The 27444-nt window shown below is 35.9% G+C and overlaps 1 protein-coding gene across 1 annotated transcript; it reads left to right on the forward strand.

Annotated features, from left to right (window-relative positions):
* Nucleotides 1-3191: 3191 nt before the first annotated feature.
* Nucleotides 3192-26447, forward strand: LOC103718786 (ATP-dependent zinc metalloprotease FTSH 12, chloroplastic). The gene is given in 20 exon segments (XM_008807757.4): nucleotides 3192-3689; nucleotides 4794-4978; nucleotides 6840-7066; nucleotides 7355-7650; nucleotides 7777-7854; nucleotides 7977-8181; nucleotides 8184-8218; nucleotides 8323-8463; nucleotides 8774-8941; nucleotides 11686-11798; nucleotides 13510-13726; nucleotides 16218-16289; nucleotides 17756-17875; nucleotides 17977-18093; nucleotides 18251-18427; nucleotides 19342-19461; nucleotides 19554-19628; nucleotides 23139-23246; nucleotides 25294-25374; nucleotides 25591-26447. Coding segments are annotated over 20 exon segments (3042 nt in total). The 5' UTR covers nucleotides 3192-3260; the 3' UTR covers nucleotides 25669-26447.
* Nucleotides 26448-27444: the final 997 nt, after the last annotated feature.

A 27444-nucleotide genomic window follows, 5' to 3' on the forward strand; every position in this document is an offset into this window, starting at 1 on the left:
AAGCCAGGTTAAAACTGGATTGGAGTAAGCAGGGTTCATCTCGGTCACAGCGTGGTGTCTGCCATAATCCAGACACCAGTTAAGAAGGCTCTTTATTTCCCAAGATGAGAAAGCTGAGCTCGTTCATACGCTGCTATAAAAAAAGTGGAACTTGACTATCCATGTTCAGGTGAGGTCTAAGTAGACATAGCTGGTTTGTTTCTCTAATAAAGTATGCTAATTACTTTTAAATTCTAGTGCTCTTTCTTGCATTAGTTTTTCCATCAGTTATTTTGTGTTTGAAGGTTTGAAATTTAATTGGATAATGGACGGACATGCCCACAGCTTCATTTTCCTTTGAAGGGTCCTTGTTTGACATCACAAAAGTCCCACTCTTGTGGGAAGCAAGTTTTCATGTAAATCGGTAGCACATATAAAACCGTCATGTGGTCACATTCAACACCATTTACTGTTGCTAAATTGTTGATCTTTTAATGACATATGCCTTTCTTATGTGAAGCTTTTCTTCAAGATAACAATATTCCTTTTCCTTTCTATGTTATACACTGTCAAGGAAACAGGTATTTTTGTTATAAGCCATCCTCTTCTACCTATGTAGATCTTGTGAGATATTCATTACAATTACCATTTTGTTCATTTAACAATTGTATTATTACATATAGGGCTTATTAGATGGATTTCGATTTAGTTCATCCATTTTACCATTTCCACGGAATTCGATTATCACGTACCGTTAAGATTTTTCATTATTTATCTAAAATTTGGTCGTAACATGACTTTCTTCTAGTGAAGTCGATGAAATATCTATCGCTTTTTCATTCCATCATTTATGTAACCTTATTTACTTTCTATTGTCTCAAAGATTTTATTTTTTCGAATCATGGGTTGCTATGCTTTTCTGTTGCATTCCTATCTACCCTATGAGCATTAAGCTTGTAGTTATCAGAGGTGAAATTGTTTATAGATTTGACGACAAGACCAAGTAGTAGAGGAAAGGCATCGAGTTTGCTTGGACCTTCATTTTATTACCATTTGGTGATTAGTTTTTGCTTGATTTGCATTTTTCTGAGAACTAGAATCCAAGGGGGCTTGGCCACTTTCAAGGTGAGAGTAGAATTGAACATAGATCACTAATATCCAATATTCAATCACTTTATCAAATTAACCAATTGATATCCGTACATAGGTAGGCTTGTGGTTTGTAAAATATTATTCTTGTTTCTTTGCACATTAATACCTTTTTTCTAAAACCAGATTAAGTAATAAAATAATCATTAAAATCAAGGATTAGATATTAAATTTTCAATGAGCAATGACCAAAAGTAAAATAACAGTCAATCCAAGAGTTGGTTCTCAATTTCCTCTAGGAATTCATGCTAATTCAGTCTTATTAAAATTTCAAAATGCTGTTCAAGCAATTGCATATATTTTTCCTCAGTTATCACACTGTTTTTGGGCTTGGGCCATTAATAAGTTACTAGAAGCTTGTAGAGGCTCAAGTGGCTGGCATAGGCAGCCCAAGTGGATATGGATTATAATAAAATGGTTTATTAGATCACTATGAATAAGTGATTTTTTAAGGACATTTGTGGTATTATTGTTGTTTCTGCCTCATGATTGATGTTGTAAATAGCATTTGCATGGAACTTGTGCCGCCTTTCTTCTTTTTTTTTTTTTCTTTAAAAGAGAAATAAATCTTCCATACCAAAATCTTCAAAGGTTTTGAAGCAATTTAAAGAATAAAGAATTTCATCATATATATCTGTTTAATTTAGTTCAATTTTTTTCACAAGTCCTTAAATTTTATATGGAAAAATGCTTTGGGGCCCAAGCTGGGGTGCTAGGAAAAGATTTTTTTTTTTTTTTTAGATACAAAGGCTATTCACACAGCTCTGAGTCTAGAGAGAGAGGCCAAGGAAAAGGTTTCAAGGTCCGGGGGTCTCTTTCGTTTGGCGTTGTGCTTGAGGGTTTCGTTGGCGCTGACTTCGTAAATATCGAATTTTGCATGAATATTCTTCAAAAATTAATATTTATATGTATACTCTCGTATAATACTTGTTTTGCTATTCTACCATTTTTTTTTTCTTATTTTTGCATATGCACCCATATCATCTAACGTCGTTAAAAAATTAACAGTTTCAAATTAGAATGACTAAATACTCTTAATGGGCAGGTGTGCAAAAAGAAATATTTATACGGCGATCGTGGTGAAGGACAAAAAAGTAATTTCAAAATTTTATTTTATTTTTAATTAAAATAAATATGGTTTTTATTAACGGTGTTAGAAGAACCATTATATTAGAGGTATTTGTGCAAAAATAATATTTTGTGAGGGTATGGAAATAAATATAATTTTTAAAAGGGTATTTACGCAAATTTGTATTTTTAGAGGGGCATTCATACAAAAAAAAAACGCTAAATATATTGTGGTGTTTGCACACGAGAGCATATTCTCTTATCAGTTCTGTAATTGTTCGTAATTACAGATCTCATATACCATGTTTCTGCATTAGTTTCTAAAGATTATAATACATCGTACATGGGAATGCCTACTTCGGATGAAGCCAAATAATTTGTCTAAGCTCTCAGAATTGAAGTGCCTAATCTTTGATCGATTCTATCAGATAGGATGGGGTTGTATCTTTTGTGCGAAAGAAGAATTCATATTTTTAACGATGGATAATTCAAAATGATTGGTGAATAATTCAATGGTGGATTCGCATTAAGAAAGATGAATGCTTTATTTGCTCGGAAGATGCAACCTCGACCCCATTGTTCGTGCCTAAATAGTTATTAACTGTGATTAGATTATACCGTTACATTGGGACGCTTGGATTTGATGTACCCTCCCCCCTCCTAGTATTAGATTAGGGCCAGGGGCGGCTCAACCCTTAGGCAACTGAGGCGGTCGCCTAAGGCCCCAGCCCAAAGAAGGCCCACCGTAGAAAATGCCTCAAAGATAAAATGAAAAAAAAGGCCCCTTGTGAATTCGCCTTAGGCCGGCCCACTGTAGAAAAGGCCTCAAAGACAAAATGGCCTTAGGCCCCCAAATACATTGGGCCGCTCCTGATTAGGGCTTAGCATGGAGCGAGAGATCGTCAAAAGAGACGTTAATCCAAGAATCACGTGTTCAAGTGAGCTGTTATGCCACTTGCTGGCCGCGGCTAAATAAAACGGGACGAAACGGATGGGAATAAAACCCAAAACCCTTCGCCTCTTTCCCTCCGCTCCAAACCCAATCCTCGGTTGCCGACTTCCGAATGGACCTCGGCGTCCTTCCCATGCCCGCCCCTCTATCCTTCTCTTCCTCCTCCTTCCTCTCCCGAAACCCTCGCACCCTTCTCCTTTCTAGGCCATTCCCTCCCCCTCCCGACCCCAGAAGAAGGCGTCGCCACGGCCGGGGAAGGGTTCTTGGAGCTTCTCTCTCCGGCGCCGCGGATGGGCCGGAGAAATTCTCATGGCGCAGGGTCTCCGAGTCCATGCGCCGCGGCTCGGTGCGGTTCTTGGCCAGTTTTGGGGAATACCTCAGGAAGGAGACCGGGCTTGATCTGGAGCAAGCCAATCTCAAGGCTCGCGAGCTGCTCGATGGTGCCCGGGGAGCTGCGGAGAAGGGCAGAGGGGTGGTGGATCGGTTCAGGTTGGAATTGGTCCCCGAGTTTATAGGGTGGAACAAGTGGGAGAATTGGAAGGTGCCGTTTTTCTTCTCTAAATTTGTCTCTTTTTTTTTTGTAGTCCAATTTATTACTCTGAACGCAGTTTCATTGGATTAGCTGATAAAAGAATCACCTTATCAATGCTGGATCAACTGATGTAAATTAGAATCTTTATGTGAGCGTAGCGTCTTGTTTTCATTGCTTGTGTTACATGTCATCATACGAGTTGCTTATTCTAATTTCTAATGCTATTTTAGTCACTGATTGTTTCTATAATTCCCGTAGTATGATTACTCATTCAGCATACATCTGAATAAATTCTTGGGGATCAAAGTTTTTATAACTGTAGAATGTTGACTCTTGGAACTTTGATTCAGGATATTTGATGATCAATAGCCATAAACCCTAAGATATGAGGGGGATCGGGTTGAACTTGGAAGGCATAGAGGAAGGGAGATTGCTGGAACACATATAATGTTGATCTGTTTGATTTAGAATATGAGGTGAGGGAGGAGAAAAGCTTTAAAAAAAATCTTACTGCTATAAAGGGTGACTAGTGGGGCTCTGATGCATAATTTTTGGCCCTCTCTTGAAAGAAACTGAAGGAGAAAAGGGCCATTCTTGCAGTCCTTATGAGTAAATGAAGAAGAGGCATAAAGCAAAGGGATGATATGTTCAAAGAGGGAAAATTGAAGAAGAAAAGGAAGAAAAATGAAAGAGAAATTATGAAAAGAGAAGAAAAGGAAGAAGTGAAAATGAAGAAAGAATGGGAAGGGAAAAATCATTGTTGTGTTTTTTTCAGGAGAAAAATATTGTGGTGCAAGAAAATAGGCTAAGAATTATCTGCCTAGATTGGTCAAGCAACTATAGATTTTCATGGATTATGATAGATTTTCTGTTTTCCTGAAAACAGTTTAACCTGTGGAGAATCATCGGATTTTTTCTTAATACATACAAAAATTTTCTATACAGCGATTCTTTTGTATGACAACCAGTTATCTTAGTGCTGTTTTATGCTTTGTAAACTGAAATTTTACTGTTAACTTGGACATGCTCAATTATTTCATGCACTGCTTTATAAATTTGTCTATTAATGGTTAATGTGTAAGATAAGCAAATACATCCATTCAATGTCCTCAGGACAAGGAGAAGTGGGAGCCAAGACGTGTTGGGGCCTTGATTTTGTATATTATTGTTGTTACAATAATATGTCAGAAAACCTATGTGGCTTTTACAAGTTATTTTGATCGTCGAAGCAAGAGAGAACTGACTGAGGCTTTCATGGAGGCATTGATTCCCGAGCCATCACCTGCTAATGTTAGGAAGTAAGTGCATAATGGTTTACTTGGAATTGGTCTAATTAGCCTTTTCTCTTTGTACATGCTATTAATTAGGAAAGTTAATGACCTTGTGGTGTAATCATGATATCTCCTTATTTTATTTTTAATTTTATTTTGTTGATGAAAAGATTCTCTTGTAGTGCATGATGATATGCATTAAATGTTTAAAGGAGATGACATGCTAATCCTAGAGAGTCCACTATTTGCATGTCCATCCTTGAGGCTTGCTCTATGTTTGAAAAGCAAATTAAGTTATTTCTGGGTAAAAGAGATCTTGCTATGTATTTAGATGGATGACTAGATGGTGTTTTGATCCAACACTAAGCACTAGAACATCAGGAGGTTTCATAACATCATTCACAAATCAAGGTATGTCTCCTAAATCGCTAGATACTAATGAATAAGTGAAATCCTGTGAAATCTTTTTCTTTAGCCATCAATTTCCTGTGTCGATGAATTCATACAAAGTAACATGCATATAGATTAACAATTAGATGTTGTGACAGTTGACCATTAAAAAGTAGATCATCAGGAGAAATTATGGTAGCACCATCCACAATGTGAAGTTTGTACCTTTTACCTGCTAGATGGCATGCCATATATACATGCATCCACCAACTCATAATATTGATAACATAAGAACTAGCTAACAACCGACTTCCACCTATGTGCATGCATAATACTTGGGCTGACAAAGTTGAACTTGTTTTAGCTCTTTAAGTTCTCAACATGAGGAATAGTACTCATGAAAACAAGCAAAGCAAAGGATTGAATGCCTAGGCTGTGAACCTTTTAATTCATGATATTCTTGATTGGTGGTTGGTGAATCTACATCCAGTATGATGTTGGATTTATCCATGGAAATTTTAGTCTCAGTGTGTTTAGCTTCAAACTTGCATGGAAGAAATACAATGGGCGTTTTAAACTGCTTATAATTGAATTGTAAGGATAAGGAGTTGGATAATTACTTAATATTTTTGGGTTGTGTCACATAAAGATTCCTGATGGCTAAAACATTACATTGGGATGTCTGGACATCAGAATGATATCCTACAAGATATATAGAGATTTGCATGTCCTTTATACCCTTGTAATGTTATATTTTGCAGGGATTCTGTAGTGAATTCAATCAACTTAGCATGATTTTCACTTGATAAAAAACCTGCTCCAATTGCAAATCTCATTGTTACAAGGAGTCATATATCTGAGGGTGCATCATCAAGAAGCTTACTAATATAAAGGTAGAAATGACCATTGGTCCTAACTTTGACTATCTTTTGTATATATGAACTAAGGGAGGGATGCAGCTTGTCAGTACTTGACTACTGCAGAGGTGCTTTATATCTGGTTCAAGCTCGAACCGTACCAAAACATATTGGGAATTTTGTTTTATGCAGGACTACCATTATTTCACGTACAATTGTAACCATTTTTACACTAGCTGATTTCATATACAACTACAACCATTTTCATACAAGCTATGTTTCCATTTTGTATCTTGATTCGTTGATGCTCTCAGATTATGTATCCTACTTAAAGTTCAAAAATCAGAAATTTCTCTCGTGTTATATCTTTCTACTGATAACCGTATTTGTCCAGCATTTCATGTACGCAAATAATTCTTCTAGTTCATGGATGTTGTGTAAGCTATAAAAAGTTCTACATATTAGACCTTGTTCCCTGTCTTAACTTCAACCCCCTTTTTGCTCTCTTTTTTTTTCAGAATTTTTGTAATGCAATCAGTATTCAAATTCTTGATATGTCACCATGTTTACAACCTGGATGTATTAGTATGGAAATTGAAAACTGGAGCTTCTTTTACACTTGGTTATCATTTTTACTGCAGATACAAGAAAAGCATATGGATGAAGACAATGCCCAAAGGACTAAAAATTAAGAAATTTATTGAAGGACCAGGAGGGGCACTTATTCAAGATGATTCTTATGTTGGAGAAGATGCATGGAGTGATGATCCTGAACCTGCTCAAGATACCGTAAGTAAAGTTATTGACAGTGATACAAGGTTAAGCATTGAACAAAAGAAAGAGTTAAAGGGAAGCTTGGGCATTTCAGGTGGGTTTCCCATTTTTTTGTGTTTTAACCCTCTTTGTAGGTTAAAATTCTTTAACAAATGATATAATATTTTAATTACGCATACCATTTCCACAGTCCAAATGCTAGTTAGGATATGTTGATATTAACATTTGCATATTCTGTGTCTCATGTAAAAAAAAATAATGCTATGGCCCTGCATGTATGAGTTGCTTGGTTGTTTAATAGTAAACCAGCTGGGCAAACCCATATTGATTCTCATAAAGCATCGAAAAATCTCTCACTATCCACTTTCCATATGGATTACAGTTGAGGCTGGCACTTCAATAGAAAAGCAAGAAGGTTCAACAAACTGGCGAGAGCGACTAGGAATGTGGAAGGAAATTCTGAGAAAGGATAAATTAGCTGAGCAAATTAGTTCAATTAATGCTAAATACGTAGTTGATTTTGATATGCAAGAAGTGGAGAAAAGTTTGCGCAAAGAAGTGGTGGAGAAGGTGTCAGATACACAAGGTAGTAGAGCATTATGGATTTCCAAGAGATGGTGGCTTTATCGTCCAAAATTACCTTATACATATTTTCTTGATAAACTTGATTGCTCCGAGGTAATAATTCTATCATTTCTATCAGCATGGTCTAACATCAGATTTTATTTCTGTAGTTGTTTCTTTGTTTTTTGTTTTGGTTTTCCTTGGTTACTCTATGCAGTTAAAGCTGTATGTTGCAAACAGGTTGCTGCTGTTGTCTTTTCTGAGGACCTGAAAAAAGTATATGTAACAATGAAAGAAGGATTTCCTTTGGAGTATGTAGTAAGTTTGATGCCTAATTTTTCCCTCCAGTTACATTTTTGGTGCAAGATCAGAAAAAAATGCAATCCATGTTACTGCATATTAAACCTGAACTTGATCATGGATGAATTTATGTTTTGTAGGTTGATATTCCTCTTGATCCGTACTTGTTTGAGACTGTCTCAAGCTCAGGTGTTGAAGTGGATCTCCTTCAGAAACAGCAAATTCATTATTTCCTTAAAGTTGTGGTTGCATTAGCTCCAGGTTTGCTTATTTTGTATCTTATAAGAGAGTCTGTGATGCTTTTGCATATCACATCTCGGCGATATCTCTATAAAAAGTATAACCAACTTTTGACATGGCTTCTGCAGAGAACTTTATTCTGGTGAGCTTCATGGCTGCAACTCTAGTTGCTTTTCTTGTTTTGTTATTTTAGGGACTATTATATGCTAATCCACTGAACTGATAAATCTATTGTATGTATTCTAGCCAGTAGAGAGTTCTGATGAGACGAAATCAATGTATAAGGAAGTCGTTTTAGGGGGTGATGTTTGGGATCTTCTGGATGAGGTCATGATTTATATGAATAATCCTATGCAGTATTATGAAAAGGAAGTGGCATTTGTGCGGGTAATCTTTCTTACTTCACTTTTTTTTCTCAATATTATGAAAATGTATATAATAATGAACAGCTCGCACAGGCAACCATTATGAAACAGGCTTAGTGCCTAATAATTGTGGCTAGTGGTGAAGGGTCAGCTCCCAGCTGGCAGGCTCCCTTATCGGCAAAAATTTTAATGGGCATAGTCCTGTTTTCTAAGGGCTGTCTGTGAGGGTTGTTCATTGTTTTAGCATTGCTCTAATATAAAATATCTTTTTGTCTACTTATTGTGGCATAGGGGTATGATATGATCTAAAATATTATCTAATTCCATGCTAGGGTTTACTTCTCTCTGGACCACCGGGGACTGGAAAAACACTCTTTGCACGGACGCTTGCGAAGGAAAGTGGCATGCCGTTTGTTTTTGCTTCTGGTGCTGAATTTACAGATAGTGAAAAAAGTGGGGCGGCAAGGATTAATGAGATTTTCTCCATCGCCAAAAGAAATGTATTCATTCTCTCATCCTTTGTTCTAAAATATAATATGATATTTTCTGTTTCTGAATTCTGACCAGTCTGCACTGGATGTAACTTGATTACTAATATAATAATAATATGGCTTGTTAATGATGACTAACAAGATACATGAAGCCTGCAAATTATTCCTTTGTTTTTCTTTTATTTTTTTTAGCGAGAAGATTTGTAAGGCTCATGAAGTCACAGAAATAATTGAAGTCTTGATGTTTGAGATATTGAAATAAAGAAAAAAAGAGATCTCTATTTGCAAGTGAACTTGAGAATATATATATATATATATATATATGTCACAACATTTTCTGCTTCCTTTAAGTCTGATCTTTGCATAGTTTATTCTTTTATCATTTATCTATTCCTTTCCTCCGCTCATGATGTTTTGCTGTCCTATTCCCTGATCAGTTATAATGTGCTTATGAGAACTCCTTTCAGAGTGATCTCTCAATGTGGTCAAATCTGGTTCTACCATTCCTCTCCTTGAATTGTTTTTAGAAATTAACTTTTCTTTTTAAAAGAATGTGACACTATATTTTTCTTGTGTAGGACCTCTAATTGGTAGATCATTCCATTTTTGTTTCTGTTAGAAGAAAAACTTATTTATCTAAAACCAGGGATTGGTTTCAATTGTTGAATTTTCTGAAACTTATTTTCCAGTTTCCATTTATTGTTAAATCAGTTTTCTGAAAGAAAACAAAATTGAAGTCTGATGGAAAAGGGTTTGTTTTCTATTCTGAGAACTGTGCTGAAATCAGTGGTCATTTCCGGCATTGCAAGAAAGAAAAAAAAAAACTCTGATGCATATTTTCTGGTTTCTGGTTTCTGTTTCTGTTGCTGTTTTTAAAAGCTACTTGCTGTTTCTTTTTCCTGTTTGCTGATGCTGTTTGCTGAAGAAGACAACCTTCCCACCCCCCAGATTTCTGTTTTCTGAATTTTATGCAGAATTTACTGAATCTCAGATAATGGTGCTGGGAATTTTAAATCTGAGACATATACCTGTGCTTGTTTGAATCTCTGCATGATATAGAGATTAAATAAACCTTCTTTTGCTGCTTGTACCCTTCAAAACTGAAATTTTGAATACTGCTTGTGCCCTGACTACCCTGCTTGAAGAATCTCCTGCCCTACATATATTTGTCTTAATCACTGAATCATATAAATTCTAGACTTGATTTAAATTTTGATCTAACTTAACTAATCCTTACACTAAAACCAAACATACTACCAAGGTTCCCTGAACCAGTACTTGGGCTTGTACTGGTAAGCTATCAGTTTGTATGTTATTGGTATGTACCGTACTGACCCACTGGAGCTAGGAGAGGAAGGGGGAGAGAGAGTGAGAGGGAGGGGGAGAGAGAGAGAGAGAGGGAGAGAGAGGGAGGGGGAGGAGGACAGAGAGGGGAGCTATCAGCCTTGTCATTTGCTATGGCAGCTATGGCAGTGAAAAGCCTAAAACCCAAGTAGTTTAAAGATAATTAGGCTTAGGGTTTAAAGATAATTAGGCTAGTTTGGCCCTTCAGCCGAGTCGAACCACTCAAAACCGAGTGGAACCAGGTGGTTCTGCTCGATTTGGAGCAATTTGGGCTAATTTGCGTTGAATCCCAAACTGAATTGCTGAACCAACCTAGTTTCGCACCAATTCAGTTTGGTACGCCGCGAGCCAAGTAGTTGAAGTCGTTTGGCAGACATTGCATACAACTAAGATATAAAGTTTGATCATATTTGTCTTTGGTCCTTTCTATCACCTTCCAACCATGATAGCTTGGTTGAAATGAGTTCGTTTGATGTATCTAATAAATCCAGTAGGTGCATCGTAGCGAGGCATCCCAAGATCATAGAAAGTTTAGTTGTAGTGCACTCCTGAATCGTCGATATGGTCCCAAAGGATTATGATAAAATAAAAAAAAATTAAAATTAAAGAGATTGCCCGAACCTTCTTCAACTGCCTATACATATGATGGTATCATATGTCAACCAGTTTCAAGCAGGATGCCACATTATTCTATAGTGGCATAACTTACTTTCCATTGCATATATTCTCTTAGTGAACATCTCTTAGTGAAAACTAATGCAAACTAAGAAGTAGATCCCGTGATTGGTCTCACAATCTTACCAATGATACATGTCTGTCTTATTTTGTAAATATCATCTTAACATGATATTTGCAAGCATGGGCGCATTAATTTTTGCAAGTATGATCCATGGATTTGCACTAATTATTCTTCACTTATCTTGCTTCTTCCAATGTACAATTCTATTACATGTTCCAAAGAGTTTAATTATAATAAGAAATATTATAGTTTTTTTTCTTTCAGATACACCTTTATTGCATTTTGTTGCTGATTTACTCTTTCATTGAAGTTTTTACTATCGAACTGTTCTTTCAATGTCTATAATCTGGTTGCCTTATTAAATTTGACATTTATTTTTTTTTAAAATATTAGTACAATCAAGGTACGCCATACCATACCGAACTAGGCGGTACAAGACATACCATATCGTACTGGTTCGGTACCGGTAATATATGGTACGGGTTGCGTACCGACACTCAATATATTGAATCGGCCTCCATATCGAGCGTACCAACATAGTAACAGGATGACATCGGTATGGGGCCCATTACTGAGATGGCGTACCTTGAGCACAACATTCAGCTGCTTTTTGTCCAATTAGAGATTTTAGTTTTATATGTTGTAAACAAGCCAGTGATCCTCTTGGCAGGCTCCTTCTTTTGTGTTTGTGGATGAAATTGATGCTATTGCGGGACGACATGCGAGGAAGGATCCACGCAGACGGGCAACTTTTGAGGCTCTAATTACTCAGCTTGATGGAGAGTATGTTTTTCTCCTTGTTTGTTCCTATCTTCTTCAAGTGTTGTTGAGTGTATAGAAGAGAAACCCTTCACAAGAGAAAAATCTCAAAGAATTGGATATGTTTCAATTAATATACTAAATTCATGTCACACTAAGGTAAGTATGACTGCCAACTAACGCAGCTAATAAAGCCTTTGGAGGTTGTTACCAAGGACTTTGGTTTGAGTCCTGCCCTCACCCTCATTTCAGATGGGTTTTTCTGTCCTCATTCTAAAATGATCATGAAGGCAGGTATAACATGTTGCTAAATTTGTGCCAAACTAAGAGTTGGTGAATTCAGCAAGTTGATTTGTCTCTCTGTTTTCAGGGCTAGTAACTCAAAATTCTATTTGTTTCATTAGCTTTCATTGAGTATGACTGTGTCTGTTATAATTTGGATGACATGGAAGTCTAAAAAAACTTGTTATGCCCCTTTCTGATTAAATGTTGTTTCTATCTTGGTGGAGTTAAAGTCACTTAGGCAAGTAAAAAGATGAATTTAGAGCTGATTGAATCAAATATATAACAATTTTTTGCATATATCAGTTCCTAGTAATTCTTGAATGTTAATTCTATAAAATCCTGCTAATAGTTTACAACACTACATATTGGTAATAACTAGCCTATCTATTTATAGTTCTAACTTAAGTAAATATGTGCTGTTAGGGTCTTATTGTAAGAAATGTTTTAGGGCATATGCGAACAGTTGACTTAAATGATCATTGCATTCATTAGGTTACTATATCGGTACTAAAAATGTTACTCTCTTTGGTAGCCATTGTCTATTCACAAGCAATATTTTCATATGCATTCTTTGATCTTGTGGTAATATTGGCATGTGGATTGGAGAAAGTATCACAAGTTATTTATGATTTGCAATAATTTCTTCTAAAGTTGATTTTCTCTACTTATTTGAATGTTCTATCATTTTTTAATCCCTTATATCTGAATCTTAATTTATTCTATCTTTTTATTTAATTTTAGTTATTTTTATTTGAAAAATTTACATTTTATGGGTCACTGGGTTGCTTCTCTTAAGTCAAATTGTGAGTGGGCATTGTGAATATGAGTCACATATTTTTCAACCTCAATCTTAACTTCATTGTACTGAAGCTGGTAACTAATAATTGGTCCTTACTGTTCTGTGGTCACTTGCAATTTTGTCATGCACGCTATGGTAACTAGAGTATGGCACAAGCAATGCATGTGTCATGGAAATGCAGAGGCATGGAGCTTCATGAATGCATTTTCAAGGAAGGTTTGATACTTGATATAATCAAGGCTATAGCAAACTGGTACCCCCGCATTGCAGTGTTTTCCAACTTGCCTTTGTTCAACTTTCATATGGCTTATTATCTACATTAGATCAGATATTTTTATGGACACCTGTATTCAAGGTTGTGGATTAGTGGGCGAATGTGTTATGCAGGGAAGACTAAACTAGCAGTAGGGTTATTCTGTTTTTTTTTTGGGGTTTCATAGTGGAATTTTTATTTAACCCAAGTTGGTATTGTGATCAATGATGCCTAATAATATATGCTTTGTGTGAAAAATAGGCTTGTTGCTATATATGTTTTACTTTTTATTAAATTATCTCATATATAAACCTTTTTAGATTGTGCCCTGTCATCTAAGTGAAATACTGGTTATATGTGCCAACATAGGCCTGTTCTCAGGAGTTGTTTCTTTACAGGAAAGAAAAAACTGGTGTTGATCGTTTTTCTCTTAGACAAGCTGTAATATTCATCTGTGCAACTAACCGGCCAGATGAGTTGGATCCTGATTTTGTTCGCCCAGGGCGCATTGATCGGCGACTGTACATTGGTTTACCAGATGCTAAACAACGAGTTCAAATATTTGGTGTGCATAGTGTAGGAAAGAAGCTCACAGAAGATGTGGACTTCGAAAAGGTTAGAATTTTTTCCCCTCACTTTTTTCTCCCTAGAAAATGAAGTACTGTATGCTACTGTCGCATTCAGATTTTATATAACACTTGCATTACAGTTGATAAGGAGAACGTGTAACAAATTCAGCTACCAGTCTACTATTTTGATTGCTTGTATCATTTGGCCCTTTTTTTCCTTAGCTGGGTTTAAATGTCCGATGATTTTAGTTATGAAAGATGTTAGTTGCATTGAAGGTAAGGAGTTAGAAATTCTTTTGATGACCTACTATGACTTTCCTGAGAAATGCCAACTATTGTATTAAAGTTGTTAGGCAGCCCGAGAGTAATTAAAAGAAAGTTAACTAATTTGATTAAATATAGGGGGAAAAATAGGAGACTGGTTAGATCTTTTTCCCGTTGCAAGACATTATATACAGTTTGATGCCCATTGTGGATAAACAATTTGTGATAAATAATCAGGAAAATAGATATTTCATGGCTAGGTATTGTGTCAAATTCAAATTAGTTTAGTCTTTAGTTAGCAGCGATCTTTGAGTCAGTCTCTGGGGAGGATATAGATCCAATGCTGGAAGATTGGTAGGTCAATTGAAAATTTGATATGATAACAACTGTGGCAGGTTGGATCTCAATCCAATGCCAATTAGTGCATTCCAACTTTTTAGTTGGTTGAAATTGCCCTTGTTCCCAGATTTTGCTCGATTATTTTCTTTTTCCAATGAATTTCGAGTTTATATGGGTTCAAGAGGCCTAATACAAATCCTAAGAGTAGTCAGGGCATTAGAATTCTATAAATACCTTTGCACCTCCTCATATTTTCTTGATAAAATCATTAATATTTTTCTTCAAAAACTTTCATTCCTTTGGGTTGTGCAATGCCATAGTTACCATGCGAGATTGCAAAGATCTGCCCAAGAACCCTTGGTAGTGCAACTTTGTGGACTCTTTTGGAGCTTGCACTGTGATGCTTGTTCCTGATTGAGAAGGGAGATTGCAATGCTTGCTGATATTCCTGTACCTTACTCTATTTCCTTTCCTTTCCTTCTTATTGTTTTATATTTCCTTATCTTCCACAGAACCAAAATTGCTTCTTGTTTCTCTCAACTCTGGTACCTAGCAGGACTCTGTCAACCTGACTCACTATCTGCATCGACAACTAAACAATTTCTTAAGTATCTCTTCTCTAACAACCTAAAATAGGTTTGCTTGTTCAATACAATTAGTGATTCAAAAAGTCCATTCTTACGAATTAAGAGGCTCCAGTTAGTGATCCTTTTTGATTATAATGAAACATCAGAAAGTAAAATGAGTAAAATTGAAGATAGATATACTCTTTAAAGGGTAGACTTTGGAACATGAAGAGTCAATGTCTATGAAGTTATTGAAAACTGACTTCTATGTGGAAAGTATAAAACTAGCTTAAGTGCATGATAGGCAATAGAATGTCAGTCGTCTTCTCCTCTGAAGATTAAACATGCAGTAATTAATTTCAGCTGCTTAGGTTTGTGATTGCCATTTGAGCTAAAAGACTGCATCCTCATCCAATCACAAATCTCTTTTACTGATTTAAGTTAAAGGTATTATTTGTTTGCTGTTTACTGTCCATTGTCTATGACCAAAATCTTATGTAAAATTTCCTCTTATGAGGATAAATGCATGAGATGCACATGGAATTTTGTTTTGTTCCAAATAAGGGAACTTGTTGGTTGATAACTTGATATAATGGGATGACACTGTTCAACATTGGGATAGTCTGGTAGAGATATTGGAGGCCTAGTGGAAGGCCAAGGGATTCACACAAGCAATGTGGCTTATTTCATGGGTTCTTTTTGATTGCTAAATTTAAGTCTGCATAACACTCTATCGAGACCTGCTAATCTGAACCGGTTGTTACATGAACTGGATATCTGCAGCACATTTCTCTCTGGGAGCCTGCAAGTGGAGGTATGCAATGAATAATAACCTACATTTACTGGAAAGATGTATTGCATGTAGACTTATGAGATGCCACTATATCATCTGGTCTTCATTAATACTCCTGCTCACAGGATTAACATTAGATGGGTTATTCTACATTTTCAGATTTCAGCCGTTTTTAGGAATGGAGTTGCCTTTGTTCTGGGGTTTTCTGCAAATTCTTACTAATTTAGGAATTCCACAAGAGGAGTGTTAACAGTTTGGACAAGGATTGATATTTGATGGTTATGGTTGTGGTAATTCACAATGAATAATTATAAAGCTGATTTGGATATATCACTCTTTTTTAATTATCACATTCAAGATGTTTGTAGAAGAAACACTATTTGACAAATCTGTCTTGACACAGCTCAACATCCAGGAACATATCATGCTTTGGAATCTGAATGGATGCTGTACTTTAAACTTTCTGTCAAGTTGTATTACATGGACTGTGTGTATTGGAAGTTTTATTATGCTGATATTATCATTTTGTGATTATCTGAATATTATTATTGATTGATGCCCTTTATGTTAAACAGCTTGTATTTCGTACTGTTGGCTATTCTGGAGCTGATATCCGGAATCTTGTCAATGAAGCAGCAATAATGTCTGTAAGTTTAAAAAAATTCTTACATATTTTATCAAATGATTGGAGATCGTTGGTAAAGTTCCATTATGTTTATTGGTTTCGTGAAAAGTAAGCAGTACTATTTACCATATAAACAAACCTCTATATGCTTGTAGCAGTATACATTTCTTTTAACTTGGAATTTGTAGCTTATGATAGTATTATGTGCTGAATTCATTTCTAGTTAATATTTCCATGGATGCGTAAATAAATTGGAAGGGATAGTAGTCTTCCATTAACTTTTTATTGGCAACTGTTTTCTGGTCTTATCAAAGCTATCAGTGGGTAAACAAAAGCATACTTAAGTCATAGGCTGTATGGGATCTCTGGTGCTCTAGCTTTCTTCTCTCATTCCATTTACTTCTTGTTCTTGTCTCATCAGTTGATACCATATCAAAGCAAAGATATAGATGCAATTTCAGCAGAGAATCAAGTAAAACCAAGATTCAAATCAAGTTGATGGCATGCAATAATCAAACGCAATCATTTTCAAAATCTTCTTTCTGATGAGTAAATCCACAAGAAAATACATCTATATAATTAAGCCTAAGTGGATTAAGTGGTGGGTTATGTAGAAGAGAGAGGAACAAGAAGAGGTGATAGCATGGATGGATGTTATGGCAAGGAAATGGATAAAATAGCAGTGACTGTAGACTTGACCCTTTTTACAGATTATGGTGGAGAGTTCGAAAAGTTGAACTTTGATTATTTGCGATTATTTATATAATAAGTGGCTATACAATATGTAATCATATACAGTCTATGCATGCATGAGAAAACAAAATGCAACCCATTGTAGAGCAGTAGTCTCCAGCATAATTTTTGTAAGAAAGTTTGACTTTATCCTAGGTTGGCCATTGAGAAACTCCAAACTTTGAAAACTTATTTTAAATTTATATTATGTATATTACCAAGTTAGTGTAACTTTAAATACTTAAATATAATAATCCAGTAGTTAGAATTTCATAGTTTTTGTTTTATATTTTCTTGGAAAGGCCAAAATAAGTGTCTTCAAGTGCTTATTCATGCAGCTCCAACATTTTGTCGTACAGGCTAATGGTGGTCTATTTTCTCATCATGAATGCTCACTTGGACTTCACCTTGAAGAGTAGATATTCTTGAATACATGACATATCTTTCCACTTGCCCTCATAAATAGTAAATTATCGCTTCTATGCACATAAAATAAACATTAACTTCTACCAGTTTCAGTTCATGTACTCCTTAAGGTTGAAAATATATGTTGTTAATTGGAAATTTTATTTTGTTATGGTAGGATTTGAAATTTATTTGTTCCTTAATTACCTTGTGAAATTCTAGACCAACTTTTCATTAAATAGGGAATGAATTATGCTAGCCTATGAAATCCTTACTATGTAATGGTTATGCACATCTATTTGGATCAATCTTGCCCTTTCCAGTAATCTAGATTCCTATTATGGCTTTCAGGTAAGGAAAGGCCATACCATGATTACCCAGCAGGACATAATCGATGTGCTAGACAAGCAATTGCTGGAGGGCATGGGTGTGCTGCTCACAGAAGAAGAGCAACAAAAATGTGAAGAAAGTGTAAGTATTCTTCTTTCTCAATAATTTTACTTGGATGCATATCTTCAATATCACAGCTGTATTTTTAACAAGGCATTTTGTTATTCATGTCCATGTGAAAGGTTTCTATTGAGACAAGGAGATTGTTGGCTGTCCATGAAGCTGGCCATATATTGTTAGCTCATATATTCCCCCGATTTGATTGGCATGCATTCTCTCAGCTACTTCCTGGTGGCAAGGTATGAGTTTGACTCTGGATTTGGAGATTAGTGATGACTTGTCACTCCGATCAATGGAGATTACTGCAGACTAGAGTCATCTATTCGGATGCTACTGTTAAGCTTTAGAAGTTATTCAAAATTGTCATCTGATATATCTGCATATAAATTTGTGCAGGAAACTGCAATTTCTGTGTTTTATCCAAGGGAAGATATGGTAGATCAAGGATACACAACCTTTGGATACATGAAGATGCAAATGGTAGTCGCACATGGAGGGCGCTGTGCTGAACGAATTGTGTTGGGTGATGACATCACTGATGGAGGAAGAGATGATCTAGAAAAAATTACAAGAGTATGTGAAATTTTATAGATTTGAAGGATATCTGCTTGTACTTCCACATTCCATCTTTTTTGTACGTCGGTTGATAACTATAATGAGTAATTAATTTGCTGATTTATTGCTGCCTTATCTGATTGAAAAATTTTAATTGTTTCCTACATAATTATACATTCCTTGAGATGAATACTTTCACCTTTTTCGTAGGTCTTATTTCTTTAAGATATTGACTACATCCTGTGGTTTCAAGTAATATGATCTGTCCACTTATCAATACATTGACATTCTTAGATGGAAATGTTTCCTAGGTATTCCCAATAATTGCTTAAACATTCTTAATCTGGTTAAAATATAATTCCATCATTGTCCTTAGAAGTTTCTATTTAAGCTTAGTTGTCATGAAAGCAAATCAGTCCACAATTCTCTGTGTGTGTGTGTGTGTGTGTGTGAACGCGCGCGCGCGCTCATAGAGCGCATGTGTGGATGTGTATATATGTATATCTCTACCTCTTGCTTTCTCTCCCTCCCTTCTTGATATCATAATCATGGGACAAATGCTAAATTGCTGAAACTTTTCAAGAACATTTTGTAGACAAACCATCTAGACCCCAAGGTAAGCAGGGAAGATATGCATGGTTAGCTTTACACAAGAAAAACCATGTGCTTCATTGTAATAATTGATTCAGAGTGACCTCTGTTGATTGGCACATACTGTTTATGTAGTAATTACTACATTGTAGTAATTAATTTGTTCATTGTAGTAATATGTCTTTTCCTAATTAAGCCTACTCTAGTGCTGCATATTTATATTCATTTTTCTAACATACTAAATATTAGCATTTCATTGTATATGTGCTGACTAAAATTTATGCATAATGATGAGAATTAAGAACCAAGTGCTTCTTTCACCAATTATGGGTTTAGTGCAGATAGCCAGAGAGATGGTAATTAGCCCCAGAAATTCAAGATTAGGCCTTGCAACTCTAGTCAAAAGGGTTGGAATGATGGATCGACCAGATAGTCCAGATGGCGAGTTGATCAAGTATAAGGTATTCTTTATTTGCCTTCTTAAGTCCTGGTACACAATAAAATGGCATTCTTTTCTCATTATTAACTTTTTTTTTCTTTTGATTTGTTTTAGTGGGATGACCCTTATGTGATTCCTGCTGAGATGACTCCTGAAGTGTCTGAATTATTTACTCGAGAGCTCACAAGGGTAACATCTTTCTTGTCTTTGTAAATTCTGGGTACATAAGATATCTTCAACCATATAAGTGATACTGATTACTTTCTTTTTGAGCAATAATTGTTGATCTTATGTTTTGTTGGATCTTATGTGATGAACTATTGGCACTGGCAGTTGCAAATATATGTCTGAACTGTTGCTTGTGTGGTTGATAGGGCATAAGTGTTCTATCAGAAAAATTTAATTACACACTATTTGTAGAAACTTGCTAGATACCTGTGTGCATACATTGATTGACAAGCATGGGCATACCCATGATACCATGCTATTGTAATTCTCGCAATGGGCGAGTGGACATTGGGAAACAGGCCTCACAGAGGTGGTGGTTGTGTTTTTTTTTGGGGGGTGGGGTGGGGGCTTGTTTGTTTCAACTTGAGGTTGTCCATGAACAGCCATAGATCACTATGTCAGGATAGTGGATGTATATATGAAAGAACATATGTACAATTTTGAAGGCTCTTGAGAAGATTTTAGAAATCCTTCCTTTCCAACTCCAATTTGATGCAAACTGCTTCTGTGAGCTACTTCATAACTGATACGACACTTGTCTAGAAACTTAGGAGTAGGGATACTTTCAGTATCTGATATAGATTGATTTTTAGATGCGTTTGTCAAAGTTGTTAAATAATAGAGTTTTATGGGTAAGCATTTCTATCATTAATAGCTATTGGACCTCTTTATTAGCACCTTTTCATGTATATCAAGGGAAACAAAATCCTTGCTGTAATGGCATTTAGATGGACAAATGTGTCAGGGTTATAGAGAGGTATAAGATGTCGAACATGTCGAACAATGAAATAACGATCTGAGGCAACTTGCATTAGTTCCCTTTTGCAAATGTTTGAAAGTGCATGTGTTCAAAAAGTACTAGTTCATCAAACTAACTATGCCTTATAAACAACAATGCGCAATTGTTACATGGGTTATAAATGAAAGCATCTTTAATGTTGGAAAATGTAAATGTTAGCTTTGAGGACCCTTGGTCACATCAAATCTTTAAATTTCATGAAGAATATAAACAGCAATTTATCCTCCACAATTTGATAAGTTAATCTGTTGAAAATGGCTTTTATTCTAGAGTAATTTTTTGAATGTGTGTCTTGTCTTATTCACATAGATTCAAGGGAACATCAAAATTCAGCTATTAGCCTCTAGTACTAATAAAATGAGACATTGCCAATAGAAAAAAATTGACTCCTTTACTTTTCAAGTGAGTTAGCAGATTTTCTTGTTAGACCAAATGTCAGAAATGAAATACTGTACACTAGGATTTTACATTTATCATTCAATCATCTCTCTTTCTTTGAAGAAATGATTTAATGTTGATCTATATGAAAATTAGTAGAGGCATAATAAAGCTACATGTCTTGTTTATAAAGAATCACTATTTTCATTAGCTTTTTTGCATGATACTCCATTTAAACACATTTTGTTTTTGGTGGGCATAATCTGGTTCTAAATATTACATACTGATGTATTGTAGGCTGCAAAAGCTCTCCAATTACGTGAAAAGTTAACCCATTACTATAACATTGTTTTGATCCCAAAATTGGACCCGATAATCTAACCAAGTCATATTCTAGGATTGTCGTATTGGACCAAACTACACTATTCGATCAGTATGGTACCGTTCCAACCATGAACTAGGGCAGTTGATGGTCTCGCATGAAATAGGAACCAAATCGATGCGAACTGGTCTTTAAGGGGCTGAACTGCCTATAACCACTCGTTTCCAAATGGTTCGGCCTGGTAAGGGCCTGGTACAAGCCTAATGAGTCCCTTCCCCTCAACAATTGAAGGAGAAAAGGTTGCCATGCCCTTTTATCCCTAGTGTAAGAGGAGAAAGAGAGGAGGCGAGAAGAAAGAGGAGAGAATGGAAGGATGAGCAGGGCGGGCAGCTTATGTTCAGCAAGATATCTTCCTGGATTCCGTCTTCCATTTTTTTTTGGTTATAGCCCATAATAGGAAAAAATTTAAAAAATATGGAAAAATCATGCCAACATACAAATATTTTGGCATGATTTTGTGATATATCATAGATCTTAGTCAAATCAACACAATGATATATTTTTTATTTTTGATATTTATTTTATTTTTTATTAAAATTAAAGATGTTAGATTCAAAAATAAGTACTATTCTTGGGGTCTAACATGCTATTTGCTATCCTTTTTTTTTACAACAATCTGATTAATTTTTGTCATACTAATTGCTTCTTGAGTAAAAGTCCAACTTTAAAACTAATTTCCAGATTTATTAGGCTATTAGTGCTTAATACAGGCTGAACAAAATATATGTGGTACTCCTATCAGAGGCTACACTAGTCAGAATTAAAATATTTAATATAAGCATGTAACATAAAAAATAAAGGATATTACATTTAAACATCAAAAATGAACTCACAAACCCTACGTTGACTCAAAACTAAATAAAAACAGTGCAAAACCTTGAAACCAAAAAAAAATTCAAAAAATATACTGGTACAATCTAGTACCATACCATACTGGTCACCTATTGGTATATAGTCCGCTACAAGATTGTGAATCTTGATCATATCCAAATCCTGCATGTTATGTATTGTTATTTGTTGGATGTGGTCAAATCTTCTTTTGATAGCCCAATGGTCAATCCCCTAATAATTAACATATATTTGAAATCCCTTTAGGGCTAGAATTGGTTGGGGTCATCTTGGGCCACCTCCCCGAGCCAGATTGAGTGTGATATAAATGCAATAATTAGGCTTAGGTCTGGGTTTTTGGGGAAAGTATCTGAGAAACAATGCTGTTGGGGGTATCACTTATAAGTGATTACTAATGTAATAAGAGACTCAAACCTGACATGAACCTGATATGAAAAATAGGCCCAGAGTTTAGATAGGACACCTAGAATCCCAAACCTGACATCAAAGTCATTTAACGTATTGTTTGTCAGGTATCATCCCTAATAAGCTATCTTTAAATTTTGTACTCAAGACCCTTGTGTTGTTAATTTGCTTGCTGTTAGTCCTCTAATATCAGACCAGGGGTTCAATATCACTTTAGAGAGTATCTTATACAAATTACACAATTGATTCCACCTTTTCTCAACACAAGCACTTGAAGGACTGGAACAAGGTTTAATACTGGTGGAATGGCGGAGCATCCCACTGTCCTGGGTATCAGGATAGTACGAGATGAGAAACGAACAATGATGGGACAGGACATCCACCTTCCAGTGTTTGTATGTGAGGCATCCTGTGGCATAAAAAAATGGGATGGCGCCATCCCATGGTATCCAAAACCCAGGAAATAGTTATCATTGTAATCACTCAAAGTATCCGAGCCACTTTTTATACTTTAACAATGTAGGATCATCTAGATTGGGTATTGTGACACTAGATAATGCTTTGAGTTCTGTCTTACGTTTTGTCTTCTTCTATATGCTTAATTAATCTTGGACTTTTTGAATAAAATTTTCATAATTAATTCGTATTTTCTTGACAGTATATTGATGAGACGGAAGAACTTGCCATGAACGGTTTACTGCAGAATAGGCATATCTTGGACATGATTGCTAGAGAACTTTTGGAAAAGTCAAGGATCACTGGACTGGTATGATGTTACTTGCTTTTCTGACTTTGAAATTTAGTGCTCTCCTCAGTTTTCTGATTTGAGTCTTGAGATTAGGCAAACATGCAGTCCTTGATCAGCATCTGTCATCATTAAAGAGTAAATTGTTTCTTTAAACATGTTCTTCATCACTTTCATTTATTCAGGAAGATTTTTTTTTTGTTCCTTTTGAGTTGTTAGCTTTGATTTTTTTGATCAAACATCTGCTTATTCATTATCTACGAATGGTCAGTCTGGGTACGAAAGTTGTACAAGCTGCATAAAATCTCAAAAAATTTTGTGGATGAAATTTTTAATTGTCATGAAATATTATATAACTGTTTTCAAGGACATAAGGCTTCACAGGTATCAGGAAAGGTACGAGATAACTTTATTTCAGAGACAGGTGAATGCTCTGACTTCATGAAGATATAATTTTTCAATCTCATGCTTGACCATATGGAAAGCTTCACAGGCATAGGAAAAGTTCTAGACAACTTTCTTTCAAAATATAGATGGTATGCTACATTCCTGTGATAACATTCTTTCAAAAAAATGAATCCTAAGTGATTTCATCTTGCAGTTGTATGAAGCACTTCATTTCTGCTGGCTTTTTTTGAGATTTGAGTTCAAGAGCAACATTGTGAAGGACTTTTCTAGATCCGGCTATTGATTATGATTAGGTAACATCTCAAAGGTGAGGTGGACTTGGTGTGGTGCAAAAGTGTAGGTTAGAAGTTGGGGAGGGTAGTGTCGAATATAGACTTTGGGGTCCGGCCTAAGGAATCAATGTTGGATAGAAATCAATGTTGGAAAGATACTGTTGATTTGGATGTGTTGGATGCTTTAAATACAAGTGAAATTCTTCAATTACAGAAGCGGGGCTTTGATGTTTTATAACCAAGTTAGGGATGCAGGTTCAGAAAACCTTGGCCAATTATCATACATGTTATATGCCTAAGCTAATCTTAGAGATTAGATGGGAAATAAGTATTTTGATTGCAATGCCATTGGGAATATGAAGATATGTTTCTCTGATGTATGTTTGTGTGTATAAAAGATGACATACCTATTTTGCTATTATTTTGTCATCATTCTTGACACTAGTACTCTTAATTCTAAGTATATTTGCAAATGAACAATGTAACATATCATGTTTTGTACTTGTGACCACTTTTCAAATCTATGAAAGTACAACTACCTTACTCGCATGACACCTTTCGATATTGTTGGCCAACAGGGACAATCATTGAATGTTTTGAAGTAAAAAGTGACTTGATGAACCAATCAACCACCAATATGTTTTTTTGTGGTTTATAAATAAAAGAACCACCTTTGCATGTGTGTGCATGCATTAATATGTTAGAGCTTGACATGAAAGATTTTTTTTTTTGTGATTTATAAATAACAGAACCACCTCTGTAGTTTTGGTGTGTGGGGGTGGGTAGGCACGATGGTCCAATTACCCAGCCTTCCACAATGTAAGTGATAGAAGATATCTAATGGAAGAGGAGCTGGATTGATAAACTGCATGTATGCCTTTTTAGTGTCTCTGATCTCTAAATTGAACAGCCCTATAATATTTGCCATCTTTGTCTCTTTTGGTGGGTATTAGTTGACTCCTAGAACTTGATTTTGGATGTTCAGCATGGCTTGGCCATCTAGTAAGCTTGCCACTGTCATGATAACACTGCAACAATACTCATCAACATTTTTCCTTAGTAGTTGAGAATAGAAATTTTTCATCATTAGTGAAAATTTTCACTTGAGCTTGTACATCACAACTTTTTCATCATTCGTGAAAATTTTCACTGAGCTTGTACATCACAATTCATATGCCACAGTTCACATACTTGGGAAGCCCATATAGCTTGTTTGAATACCTTTGTAGAACTTATGATTTTCAGAATAGTACTCTTCAATATTTTTTAATCAAATCAACAGCTCAGTAGAGCAATAAAATTTTAGGGAGTTATCACTGTAATGTTGTAATTTATGGCTTTGCTGATAAATGCTCTAAACCCTGAATGTGATGCATTTATCTATTCAGGAAGTGGAGGAAAAAATGAAGCAGATGTTCCCTGTCATGCTTCAAGATCTAGCAGAACCATTCCAAATAAACCTGGATGAGGTATTCTACTTGGTTTTCTGTTCCTGACTTACATTTATAAATTGTTAATTTTCCAAGTTGGCGATTCACACAGCTGATGGTGTATTCTTGTACTGTTTATCTATTTTTTTCCATGAATTTGTTGAGTCTGTGTTGCCTCCTTGGCTCTCTGCCCTATTTTGCATTTTTTGTCAAGTAAGTTTTACCTGATATTTCTTTTTTCAAATCCGTTTCTTAGAGGGACCATTACCTGTTAATTCCCGGTTGCGTTACCAGCCACTGGACGTTTATCCTGCACCTCTCCACCAGTGTTAAGAGTTCTGGCACTCAATTAAATTAACAGCTCCATCAAATTGTAATATCAGATGCACGAATATTCCCATGGTGAGTATTTACATGCTGTTTTCCAGTGATCATAAGCTGGAAATCCACGGCTTTTTATTGACAGTACCAAACAGAAGATTCTTTTCCTACAGAACTCTCATGGTGCAATTTTGAGGCTGCTAGCAGTCTCTTTTCTAGTCTGGGCCAATTATTTGATCGTCAGACTGAGCTCCTACAGGTTGTATGATTATTGTTCACTACTTTGTAACTTGAATATGATGTGATTATATGTAGCATTGAGAACACTGCCCTGCAAAACACAATTTTTGGCTATTGAGTTCAAAATAGGATAGTTGTAAATGCTATCTTTTCCAAGCCTGGAAATCCTGTGAGATTTCAAATTTGGCCATCAAAGTGGCCCTATATTTAGTCTTGGCAGTATGGCGGCAATTATTCAGATACCCTGTGAGTTTCTTTGTATGACTTGCACTTTCAGGGTAAACGTTCAGATGCACGAGCTGTGAAGAGCACGAGTCACTGAAGTAGCCGTACAAGGTTTCCAACGGCATTGTTTGTTTGACCTGTATATTTATCAGCAAACATGTATCAGATTTCAGGAAACAAAGTACTCGATTTTTTCTTTTTTCATATTCTCCAAGCTCTCTTTCTCTAGGGATTGTATAACTTTGGTCTTTGTGATAGATATTTTTTGGCACATTTCAAACTAAATAGTTTCTCTGCATGAATCACGAATCTGGGGTTTCTTCTAAGTCAGGTTATCTCTGGTCTGTATTCGAATTATCCTTCTTTTGAACTCTTTTTTTTTAAAAAAAAGAATACTTTCATGAATGGGGTTGTAAAATTACTTGACCGAATTAGGTGTATAATAGATAAAGATTATGAGAATGTATGTTTAAAATAATTTAAATATAAAAACAATGGGAGAGAGTATGTTACCTTATTTGTCTAAGTTGCAAATAATCTACTTTTTTTTTTAAAAAAAAAAGGTTTGAAATTGATCTGTAAAATATATTATTTGGGGTAATATAAAAGAATGGGCAAATTGGAATTAAACTTTGCAGGGTTATTTAACTAATCCCTCTAGTATGCTAACTGTTGTGATTCAAATTTGGCCTGAGGGTGACCATGCCGGGGGAGTCGAAGGAGCTGCCGGCTGGGGTCGAGAAAAGAAAAACCACTTCCTTTGCAATGGTGTATCTACGCGAAGCCTCACTGGTGGTTCCGGTGAAGGCCTTCCGACGTTCAAGTTAGAAGTGGATCTTGGTTGGTTCAAAAAATTCCTGTAATGTTATCCGATGGAGCTTATTTATAATCTTCGTAAAAATGTTTAGGTGGTGGAGGTATGACCCGTCCTCATCATGAGAGGAGATGGATTTTAGACAGATGGCGCGCAGCTGGAGCTTGCTTAAGGCATACGGCGTAGGCCGTTCTTATGAACGGTAAGCAATCGATGAGTGTGACGGAGTATGGCTGGAGTAGCATGGTGTTGTGCTTGGGCTGTTATTGGCCAGCAAGCAAAGCATGGCGCGGTGGCGTTGCAATATACGACCACGTAGGTGGGCGCAGACACGCACGTGGATGCAGTCCGTGGGCGAGGCTGAGCTTCGATGAGGGGTCGCATCATATATTTGGAGAGGTCGGCTTGGCAGGTGCTAAGGTTGGCTTAGCATTCTTGATTCCGAGATTTGCTCGATAGGGTGCCCTGAGCTCGAGGGTCGGGGCGCGTTTGTTAGATGAGGTGCTCCG

This window comes from Phoenix dactylifera, chromosome 16, assembly GCF_009389715.1.
Source record: "Phoenix dactylifera cultivar Barhee BC4 chromosome 16, palm_55x_up_171113_PBpolish2nd_filt_p, whole genome shotgun sequence".
Lineage (NCBI taxonomy): Eukaryota > Viridiplantae > Streptophyta > Magnoliopsida > Arecales > Arecaceae > Phoenix > Phoenix dactylifera.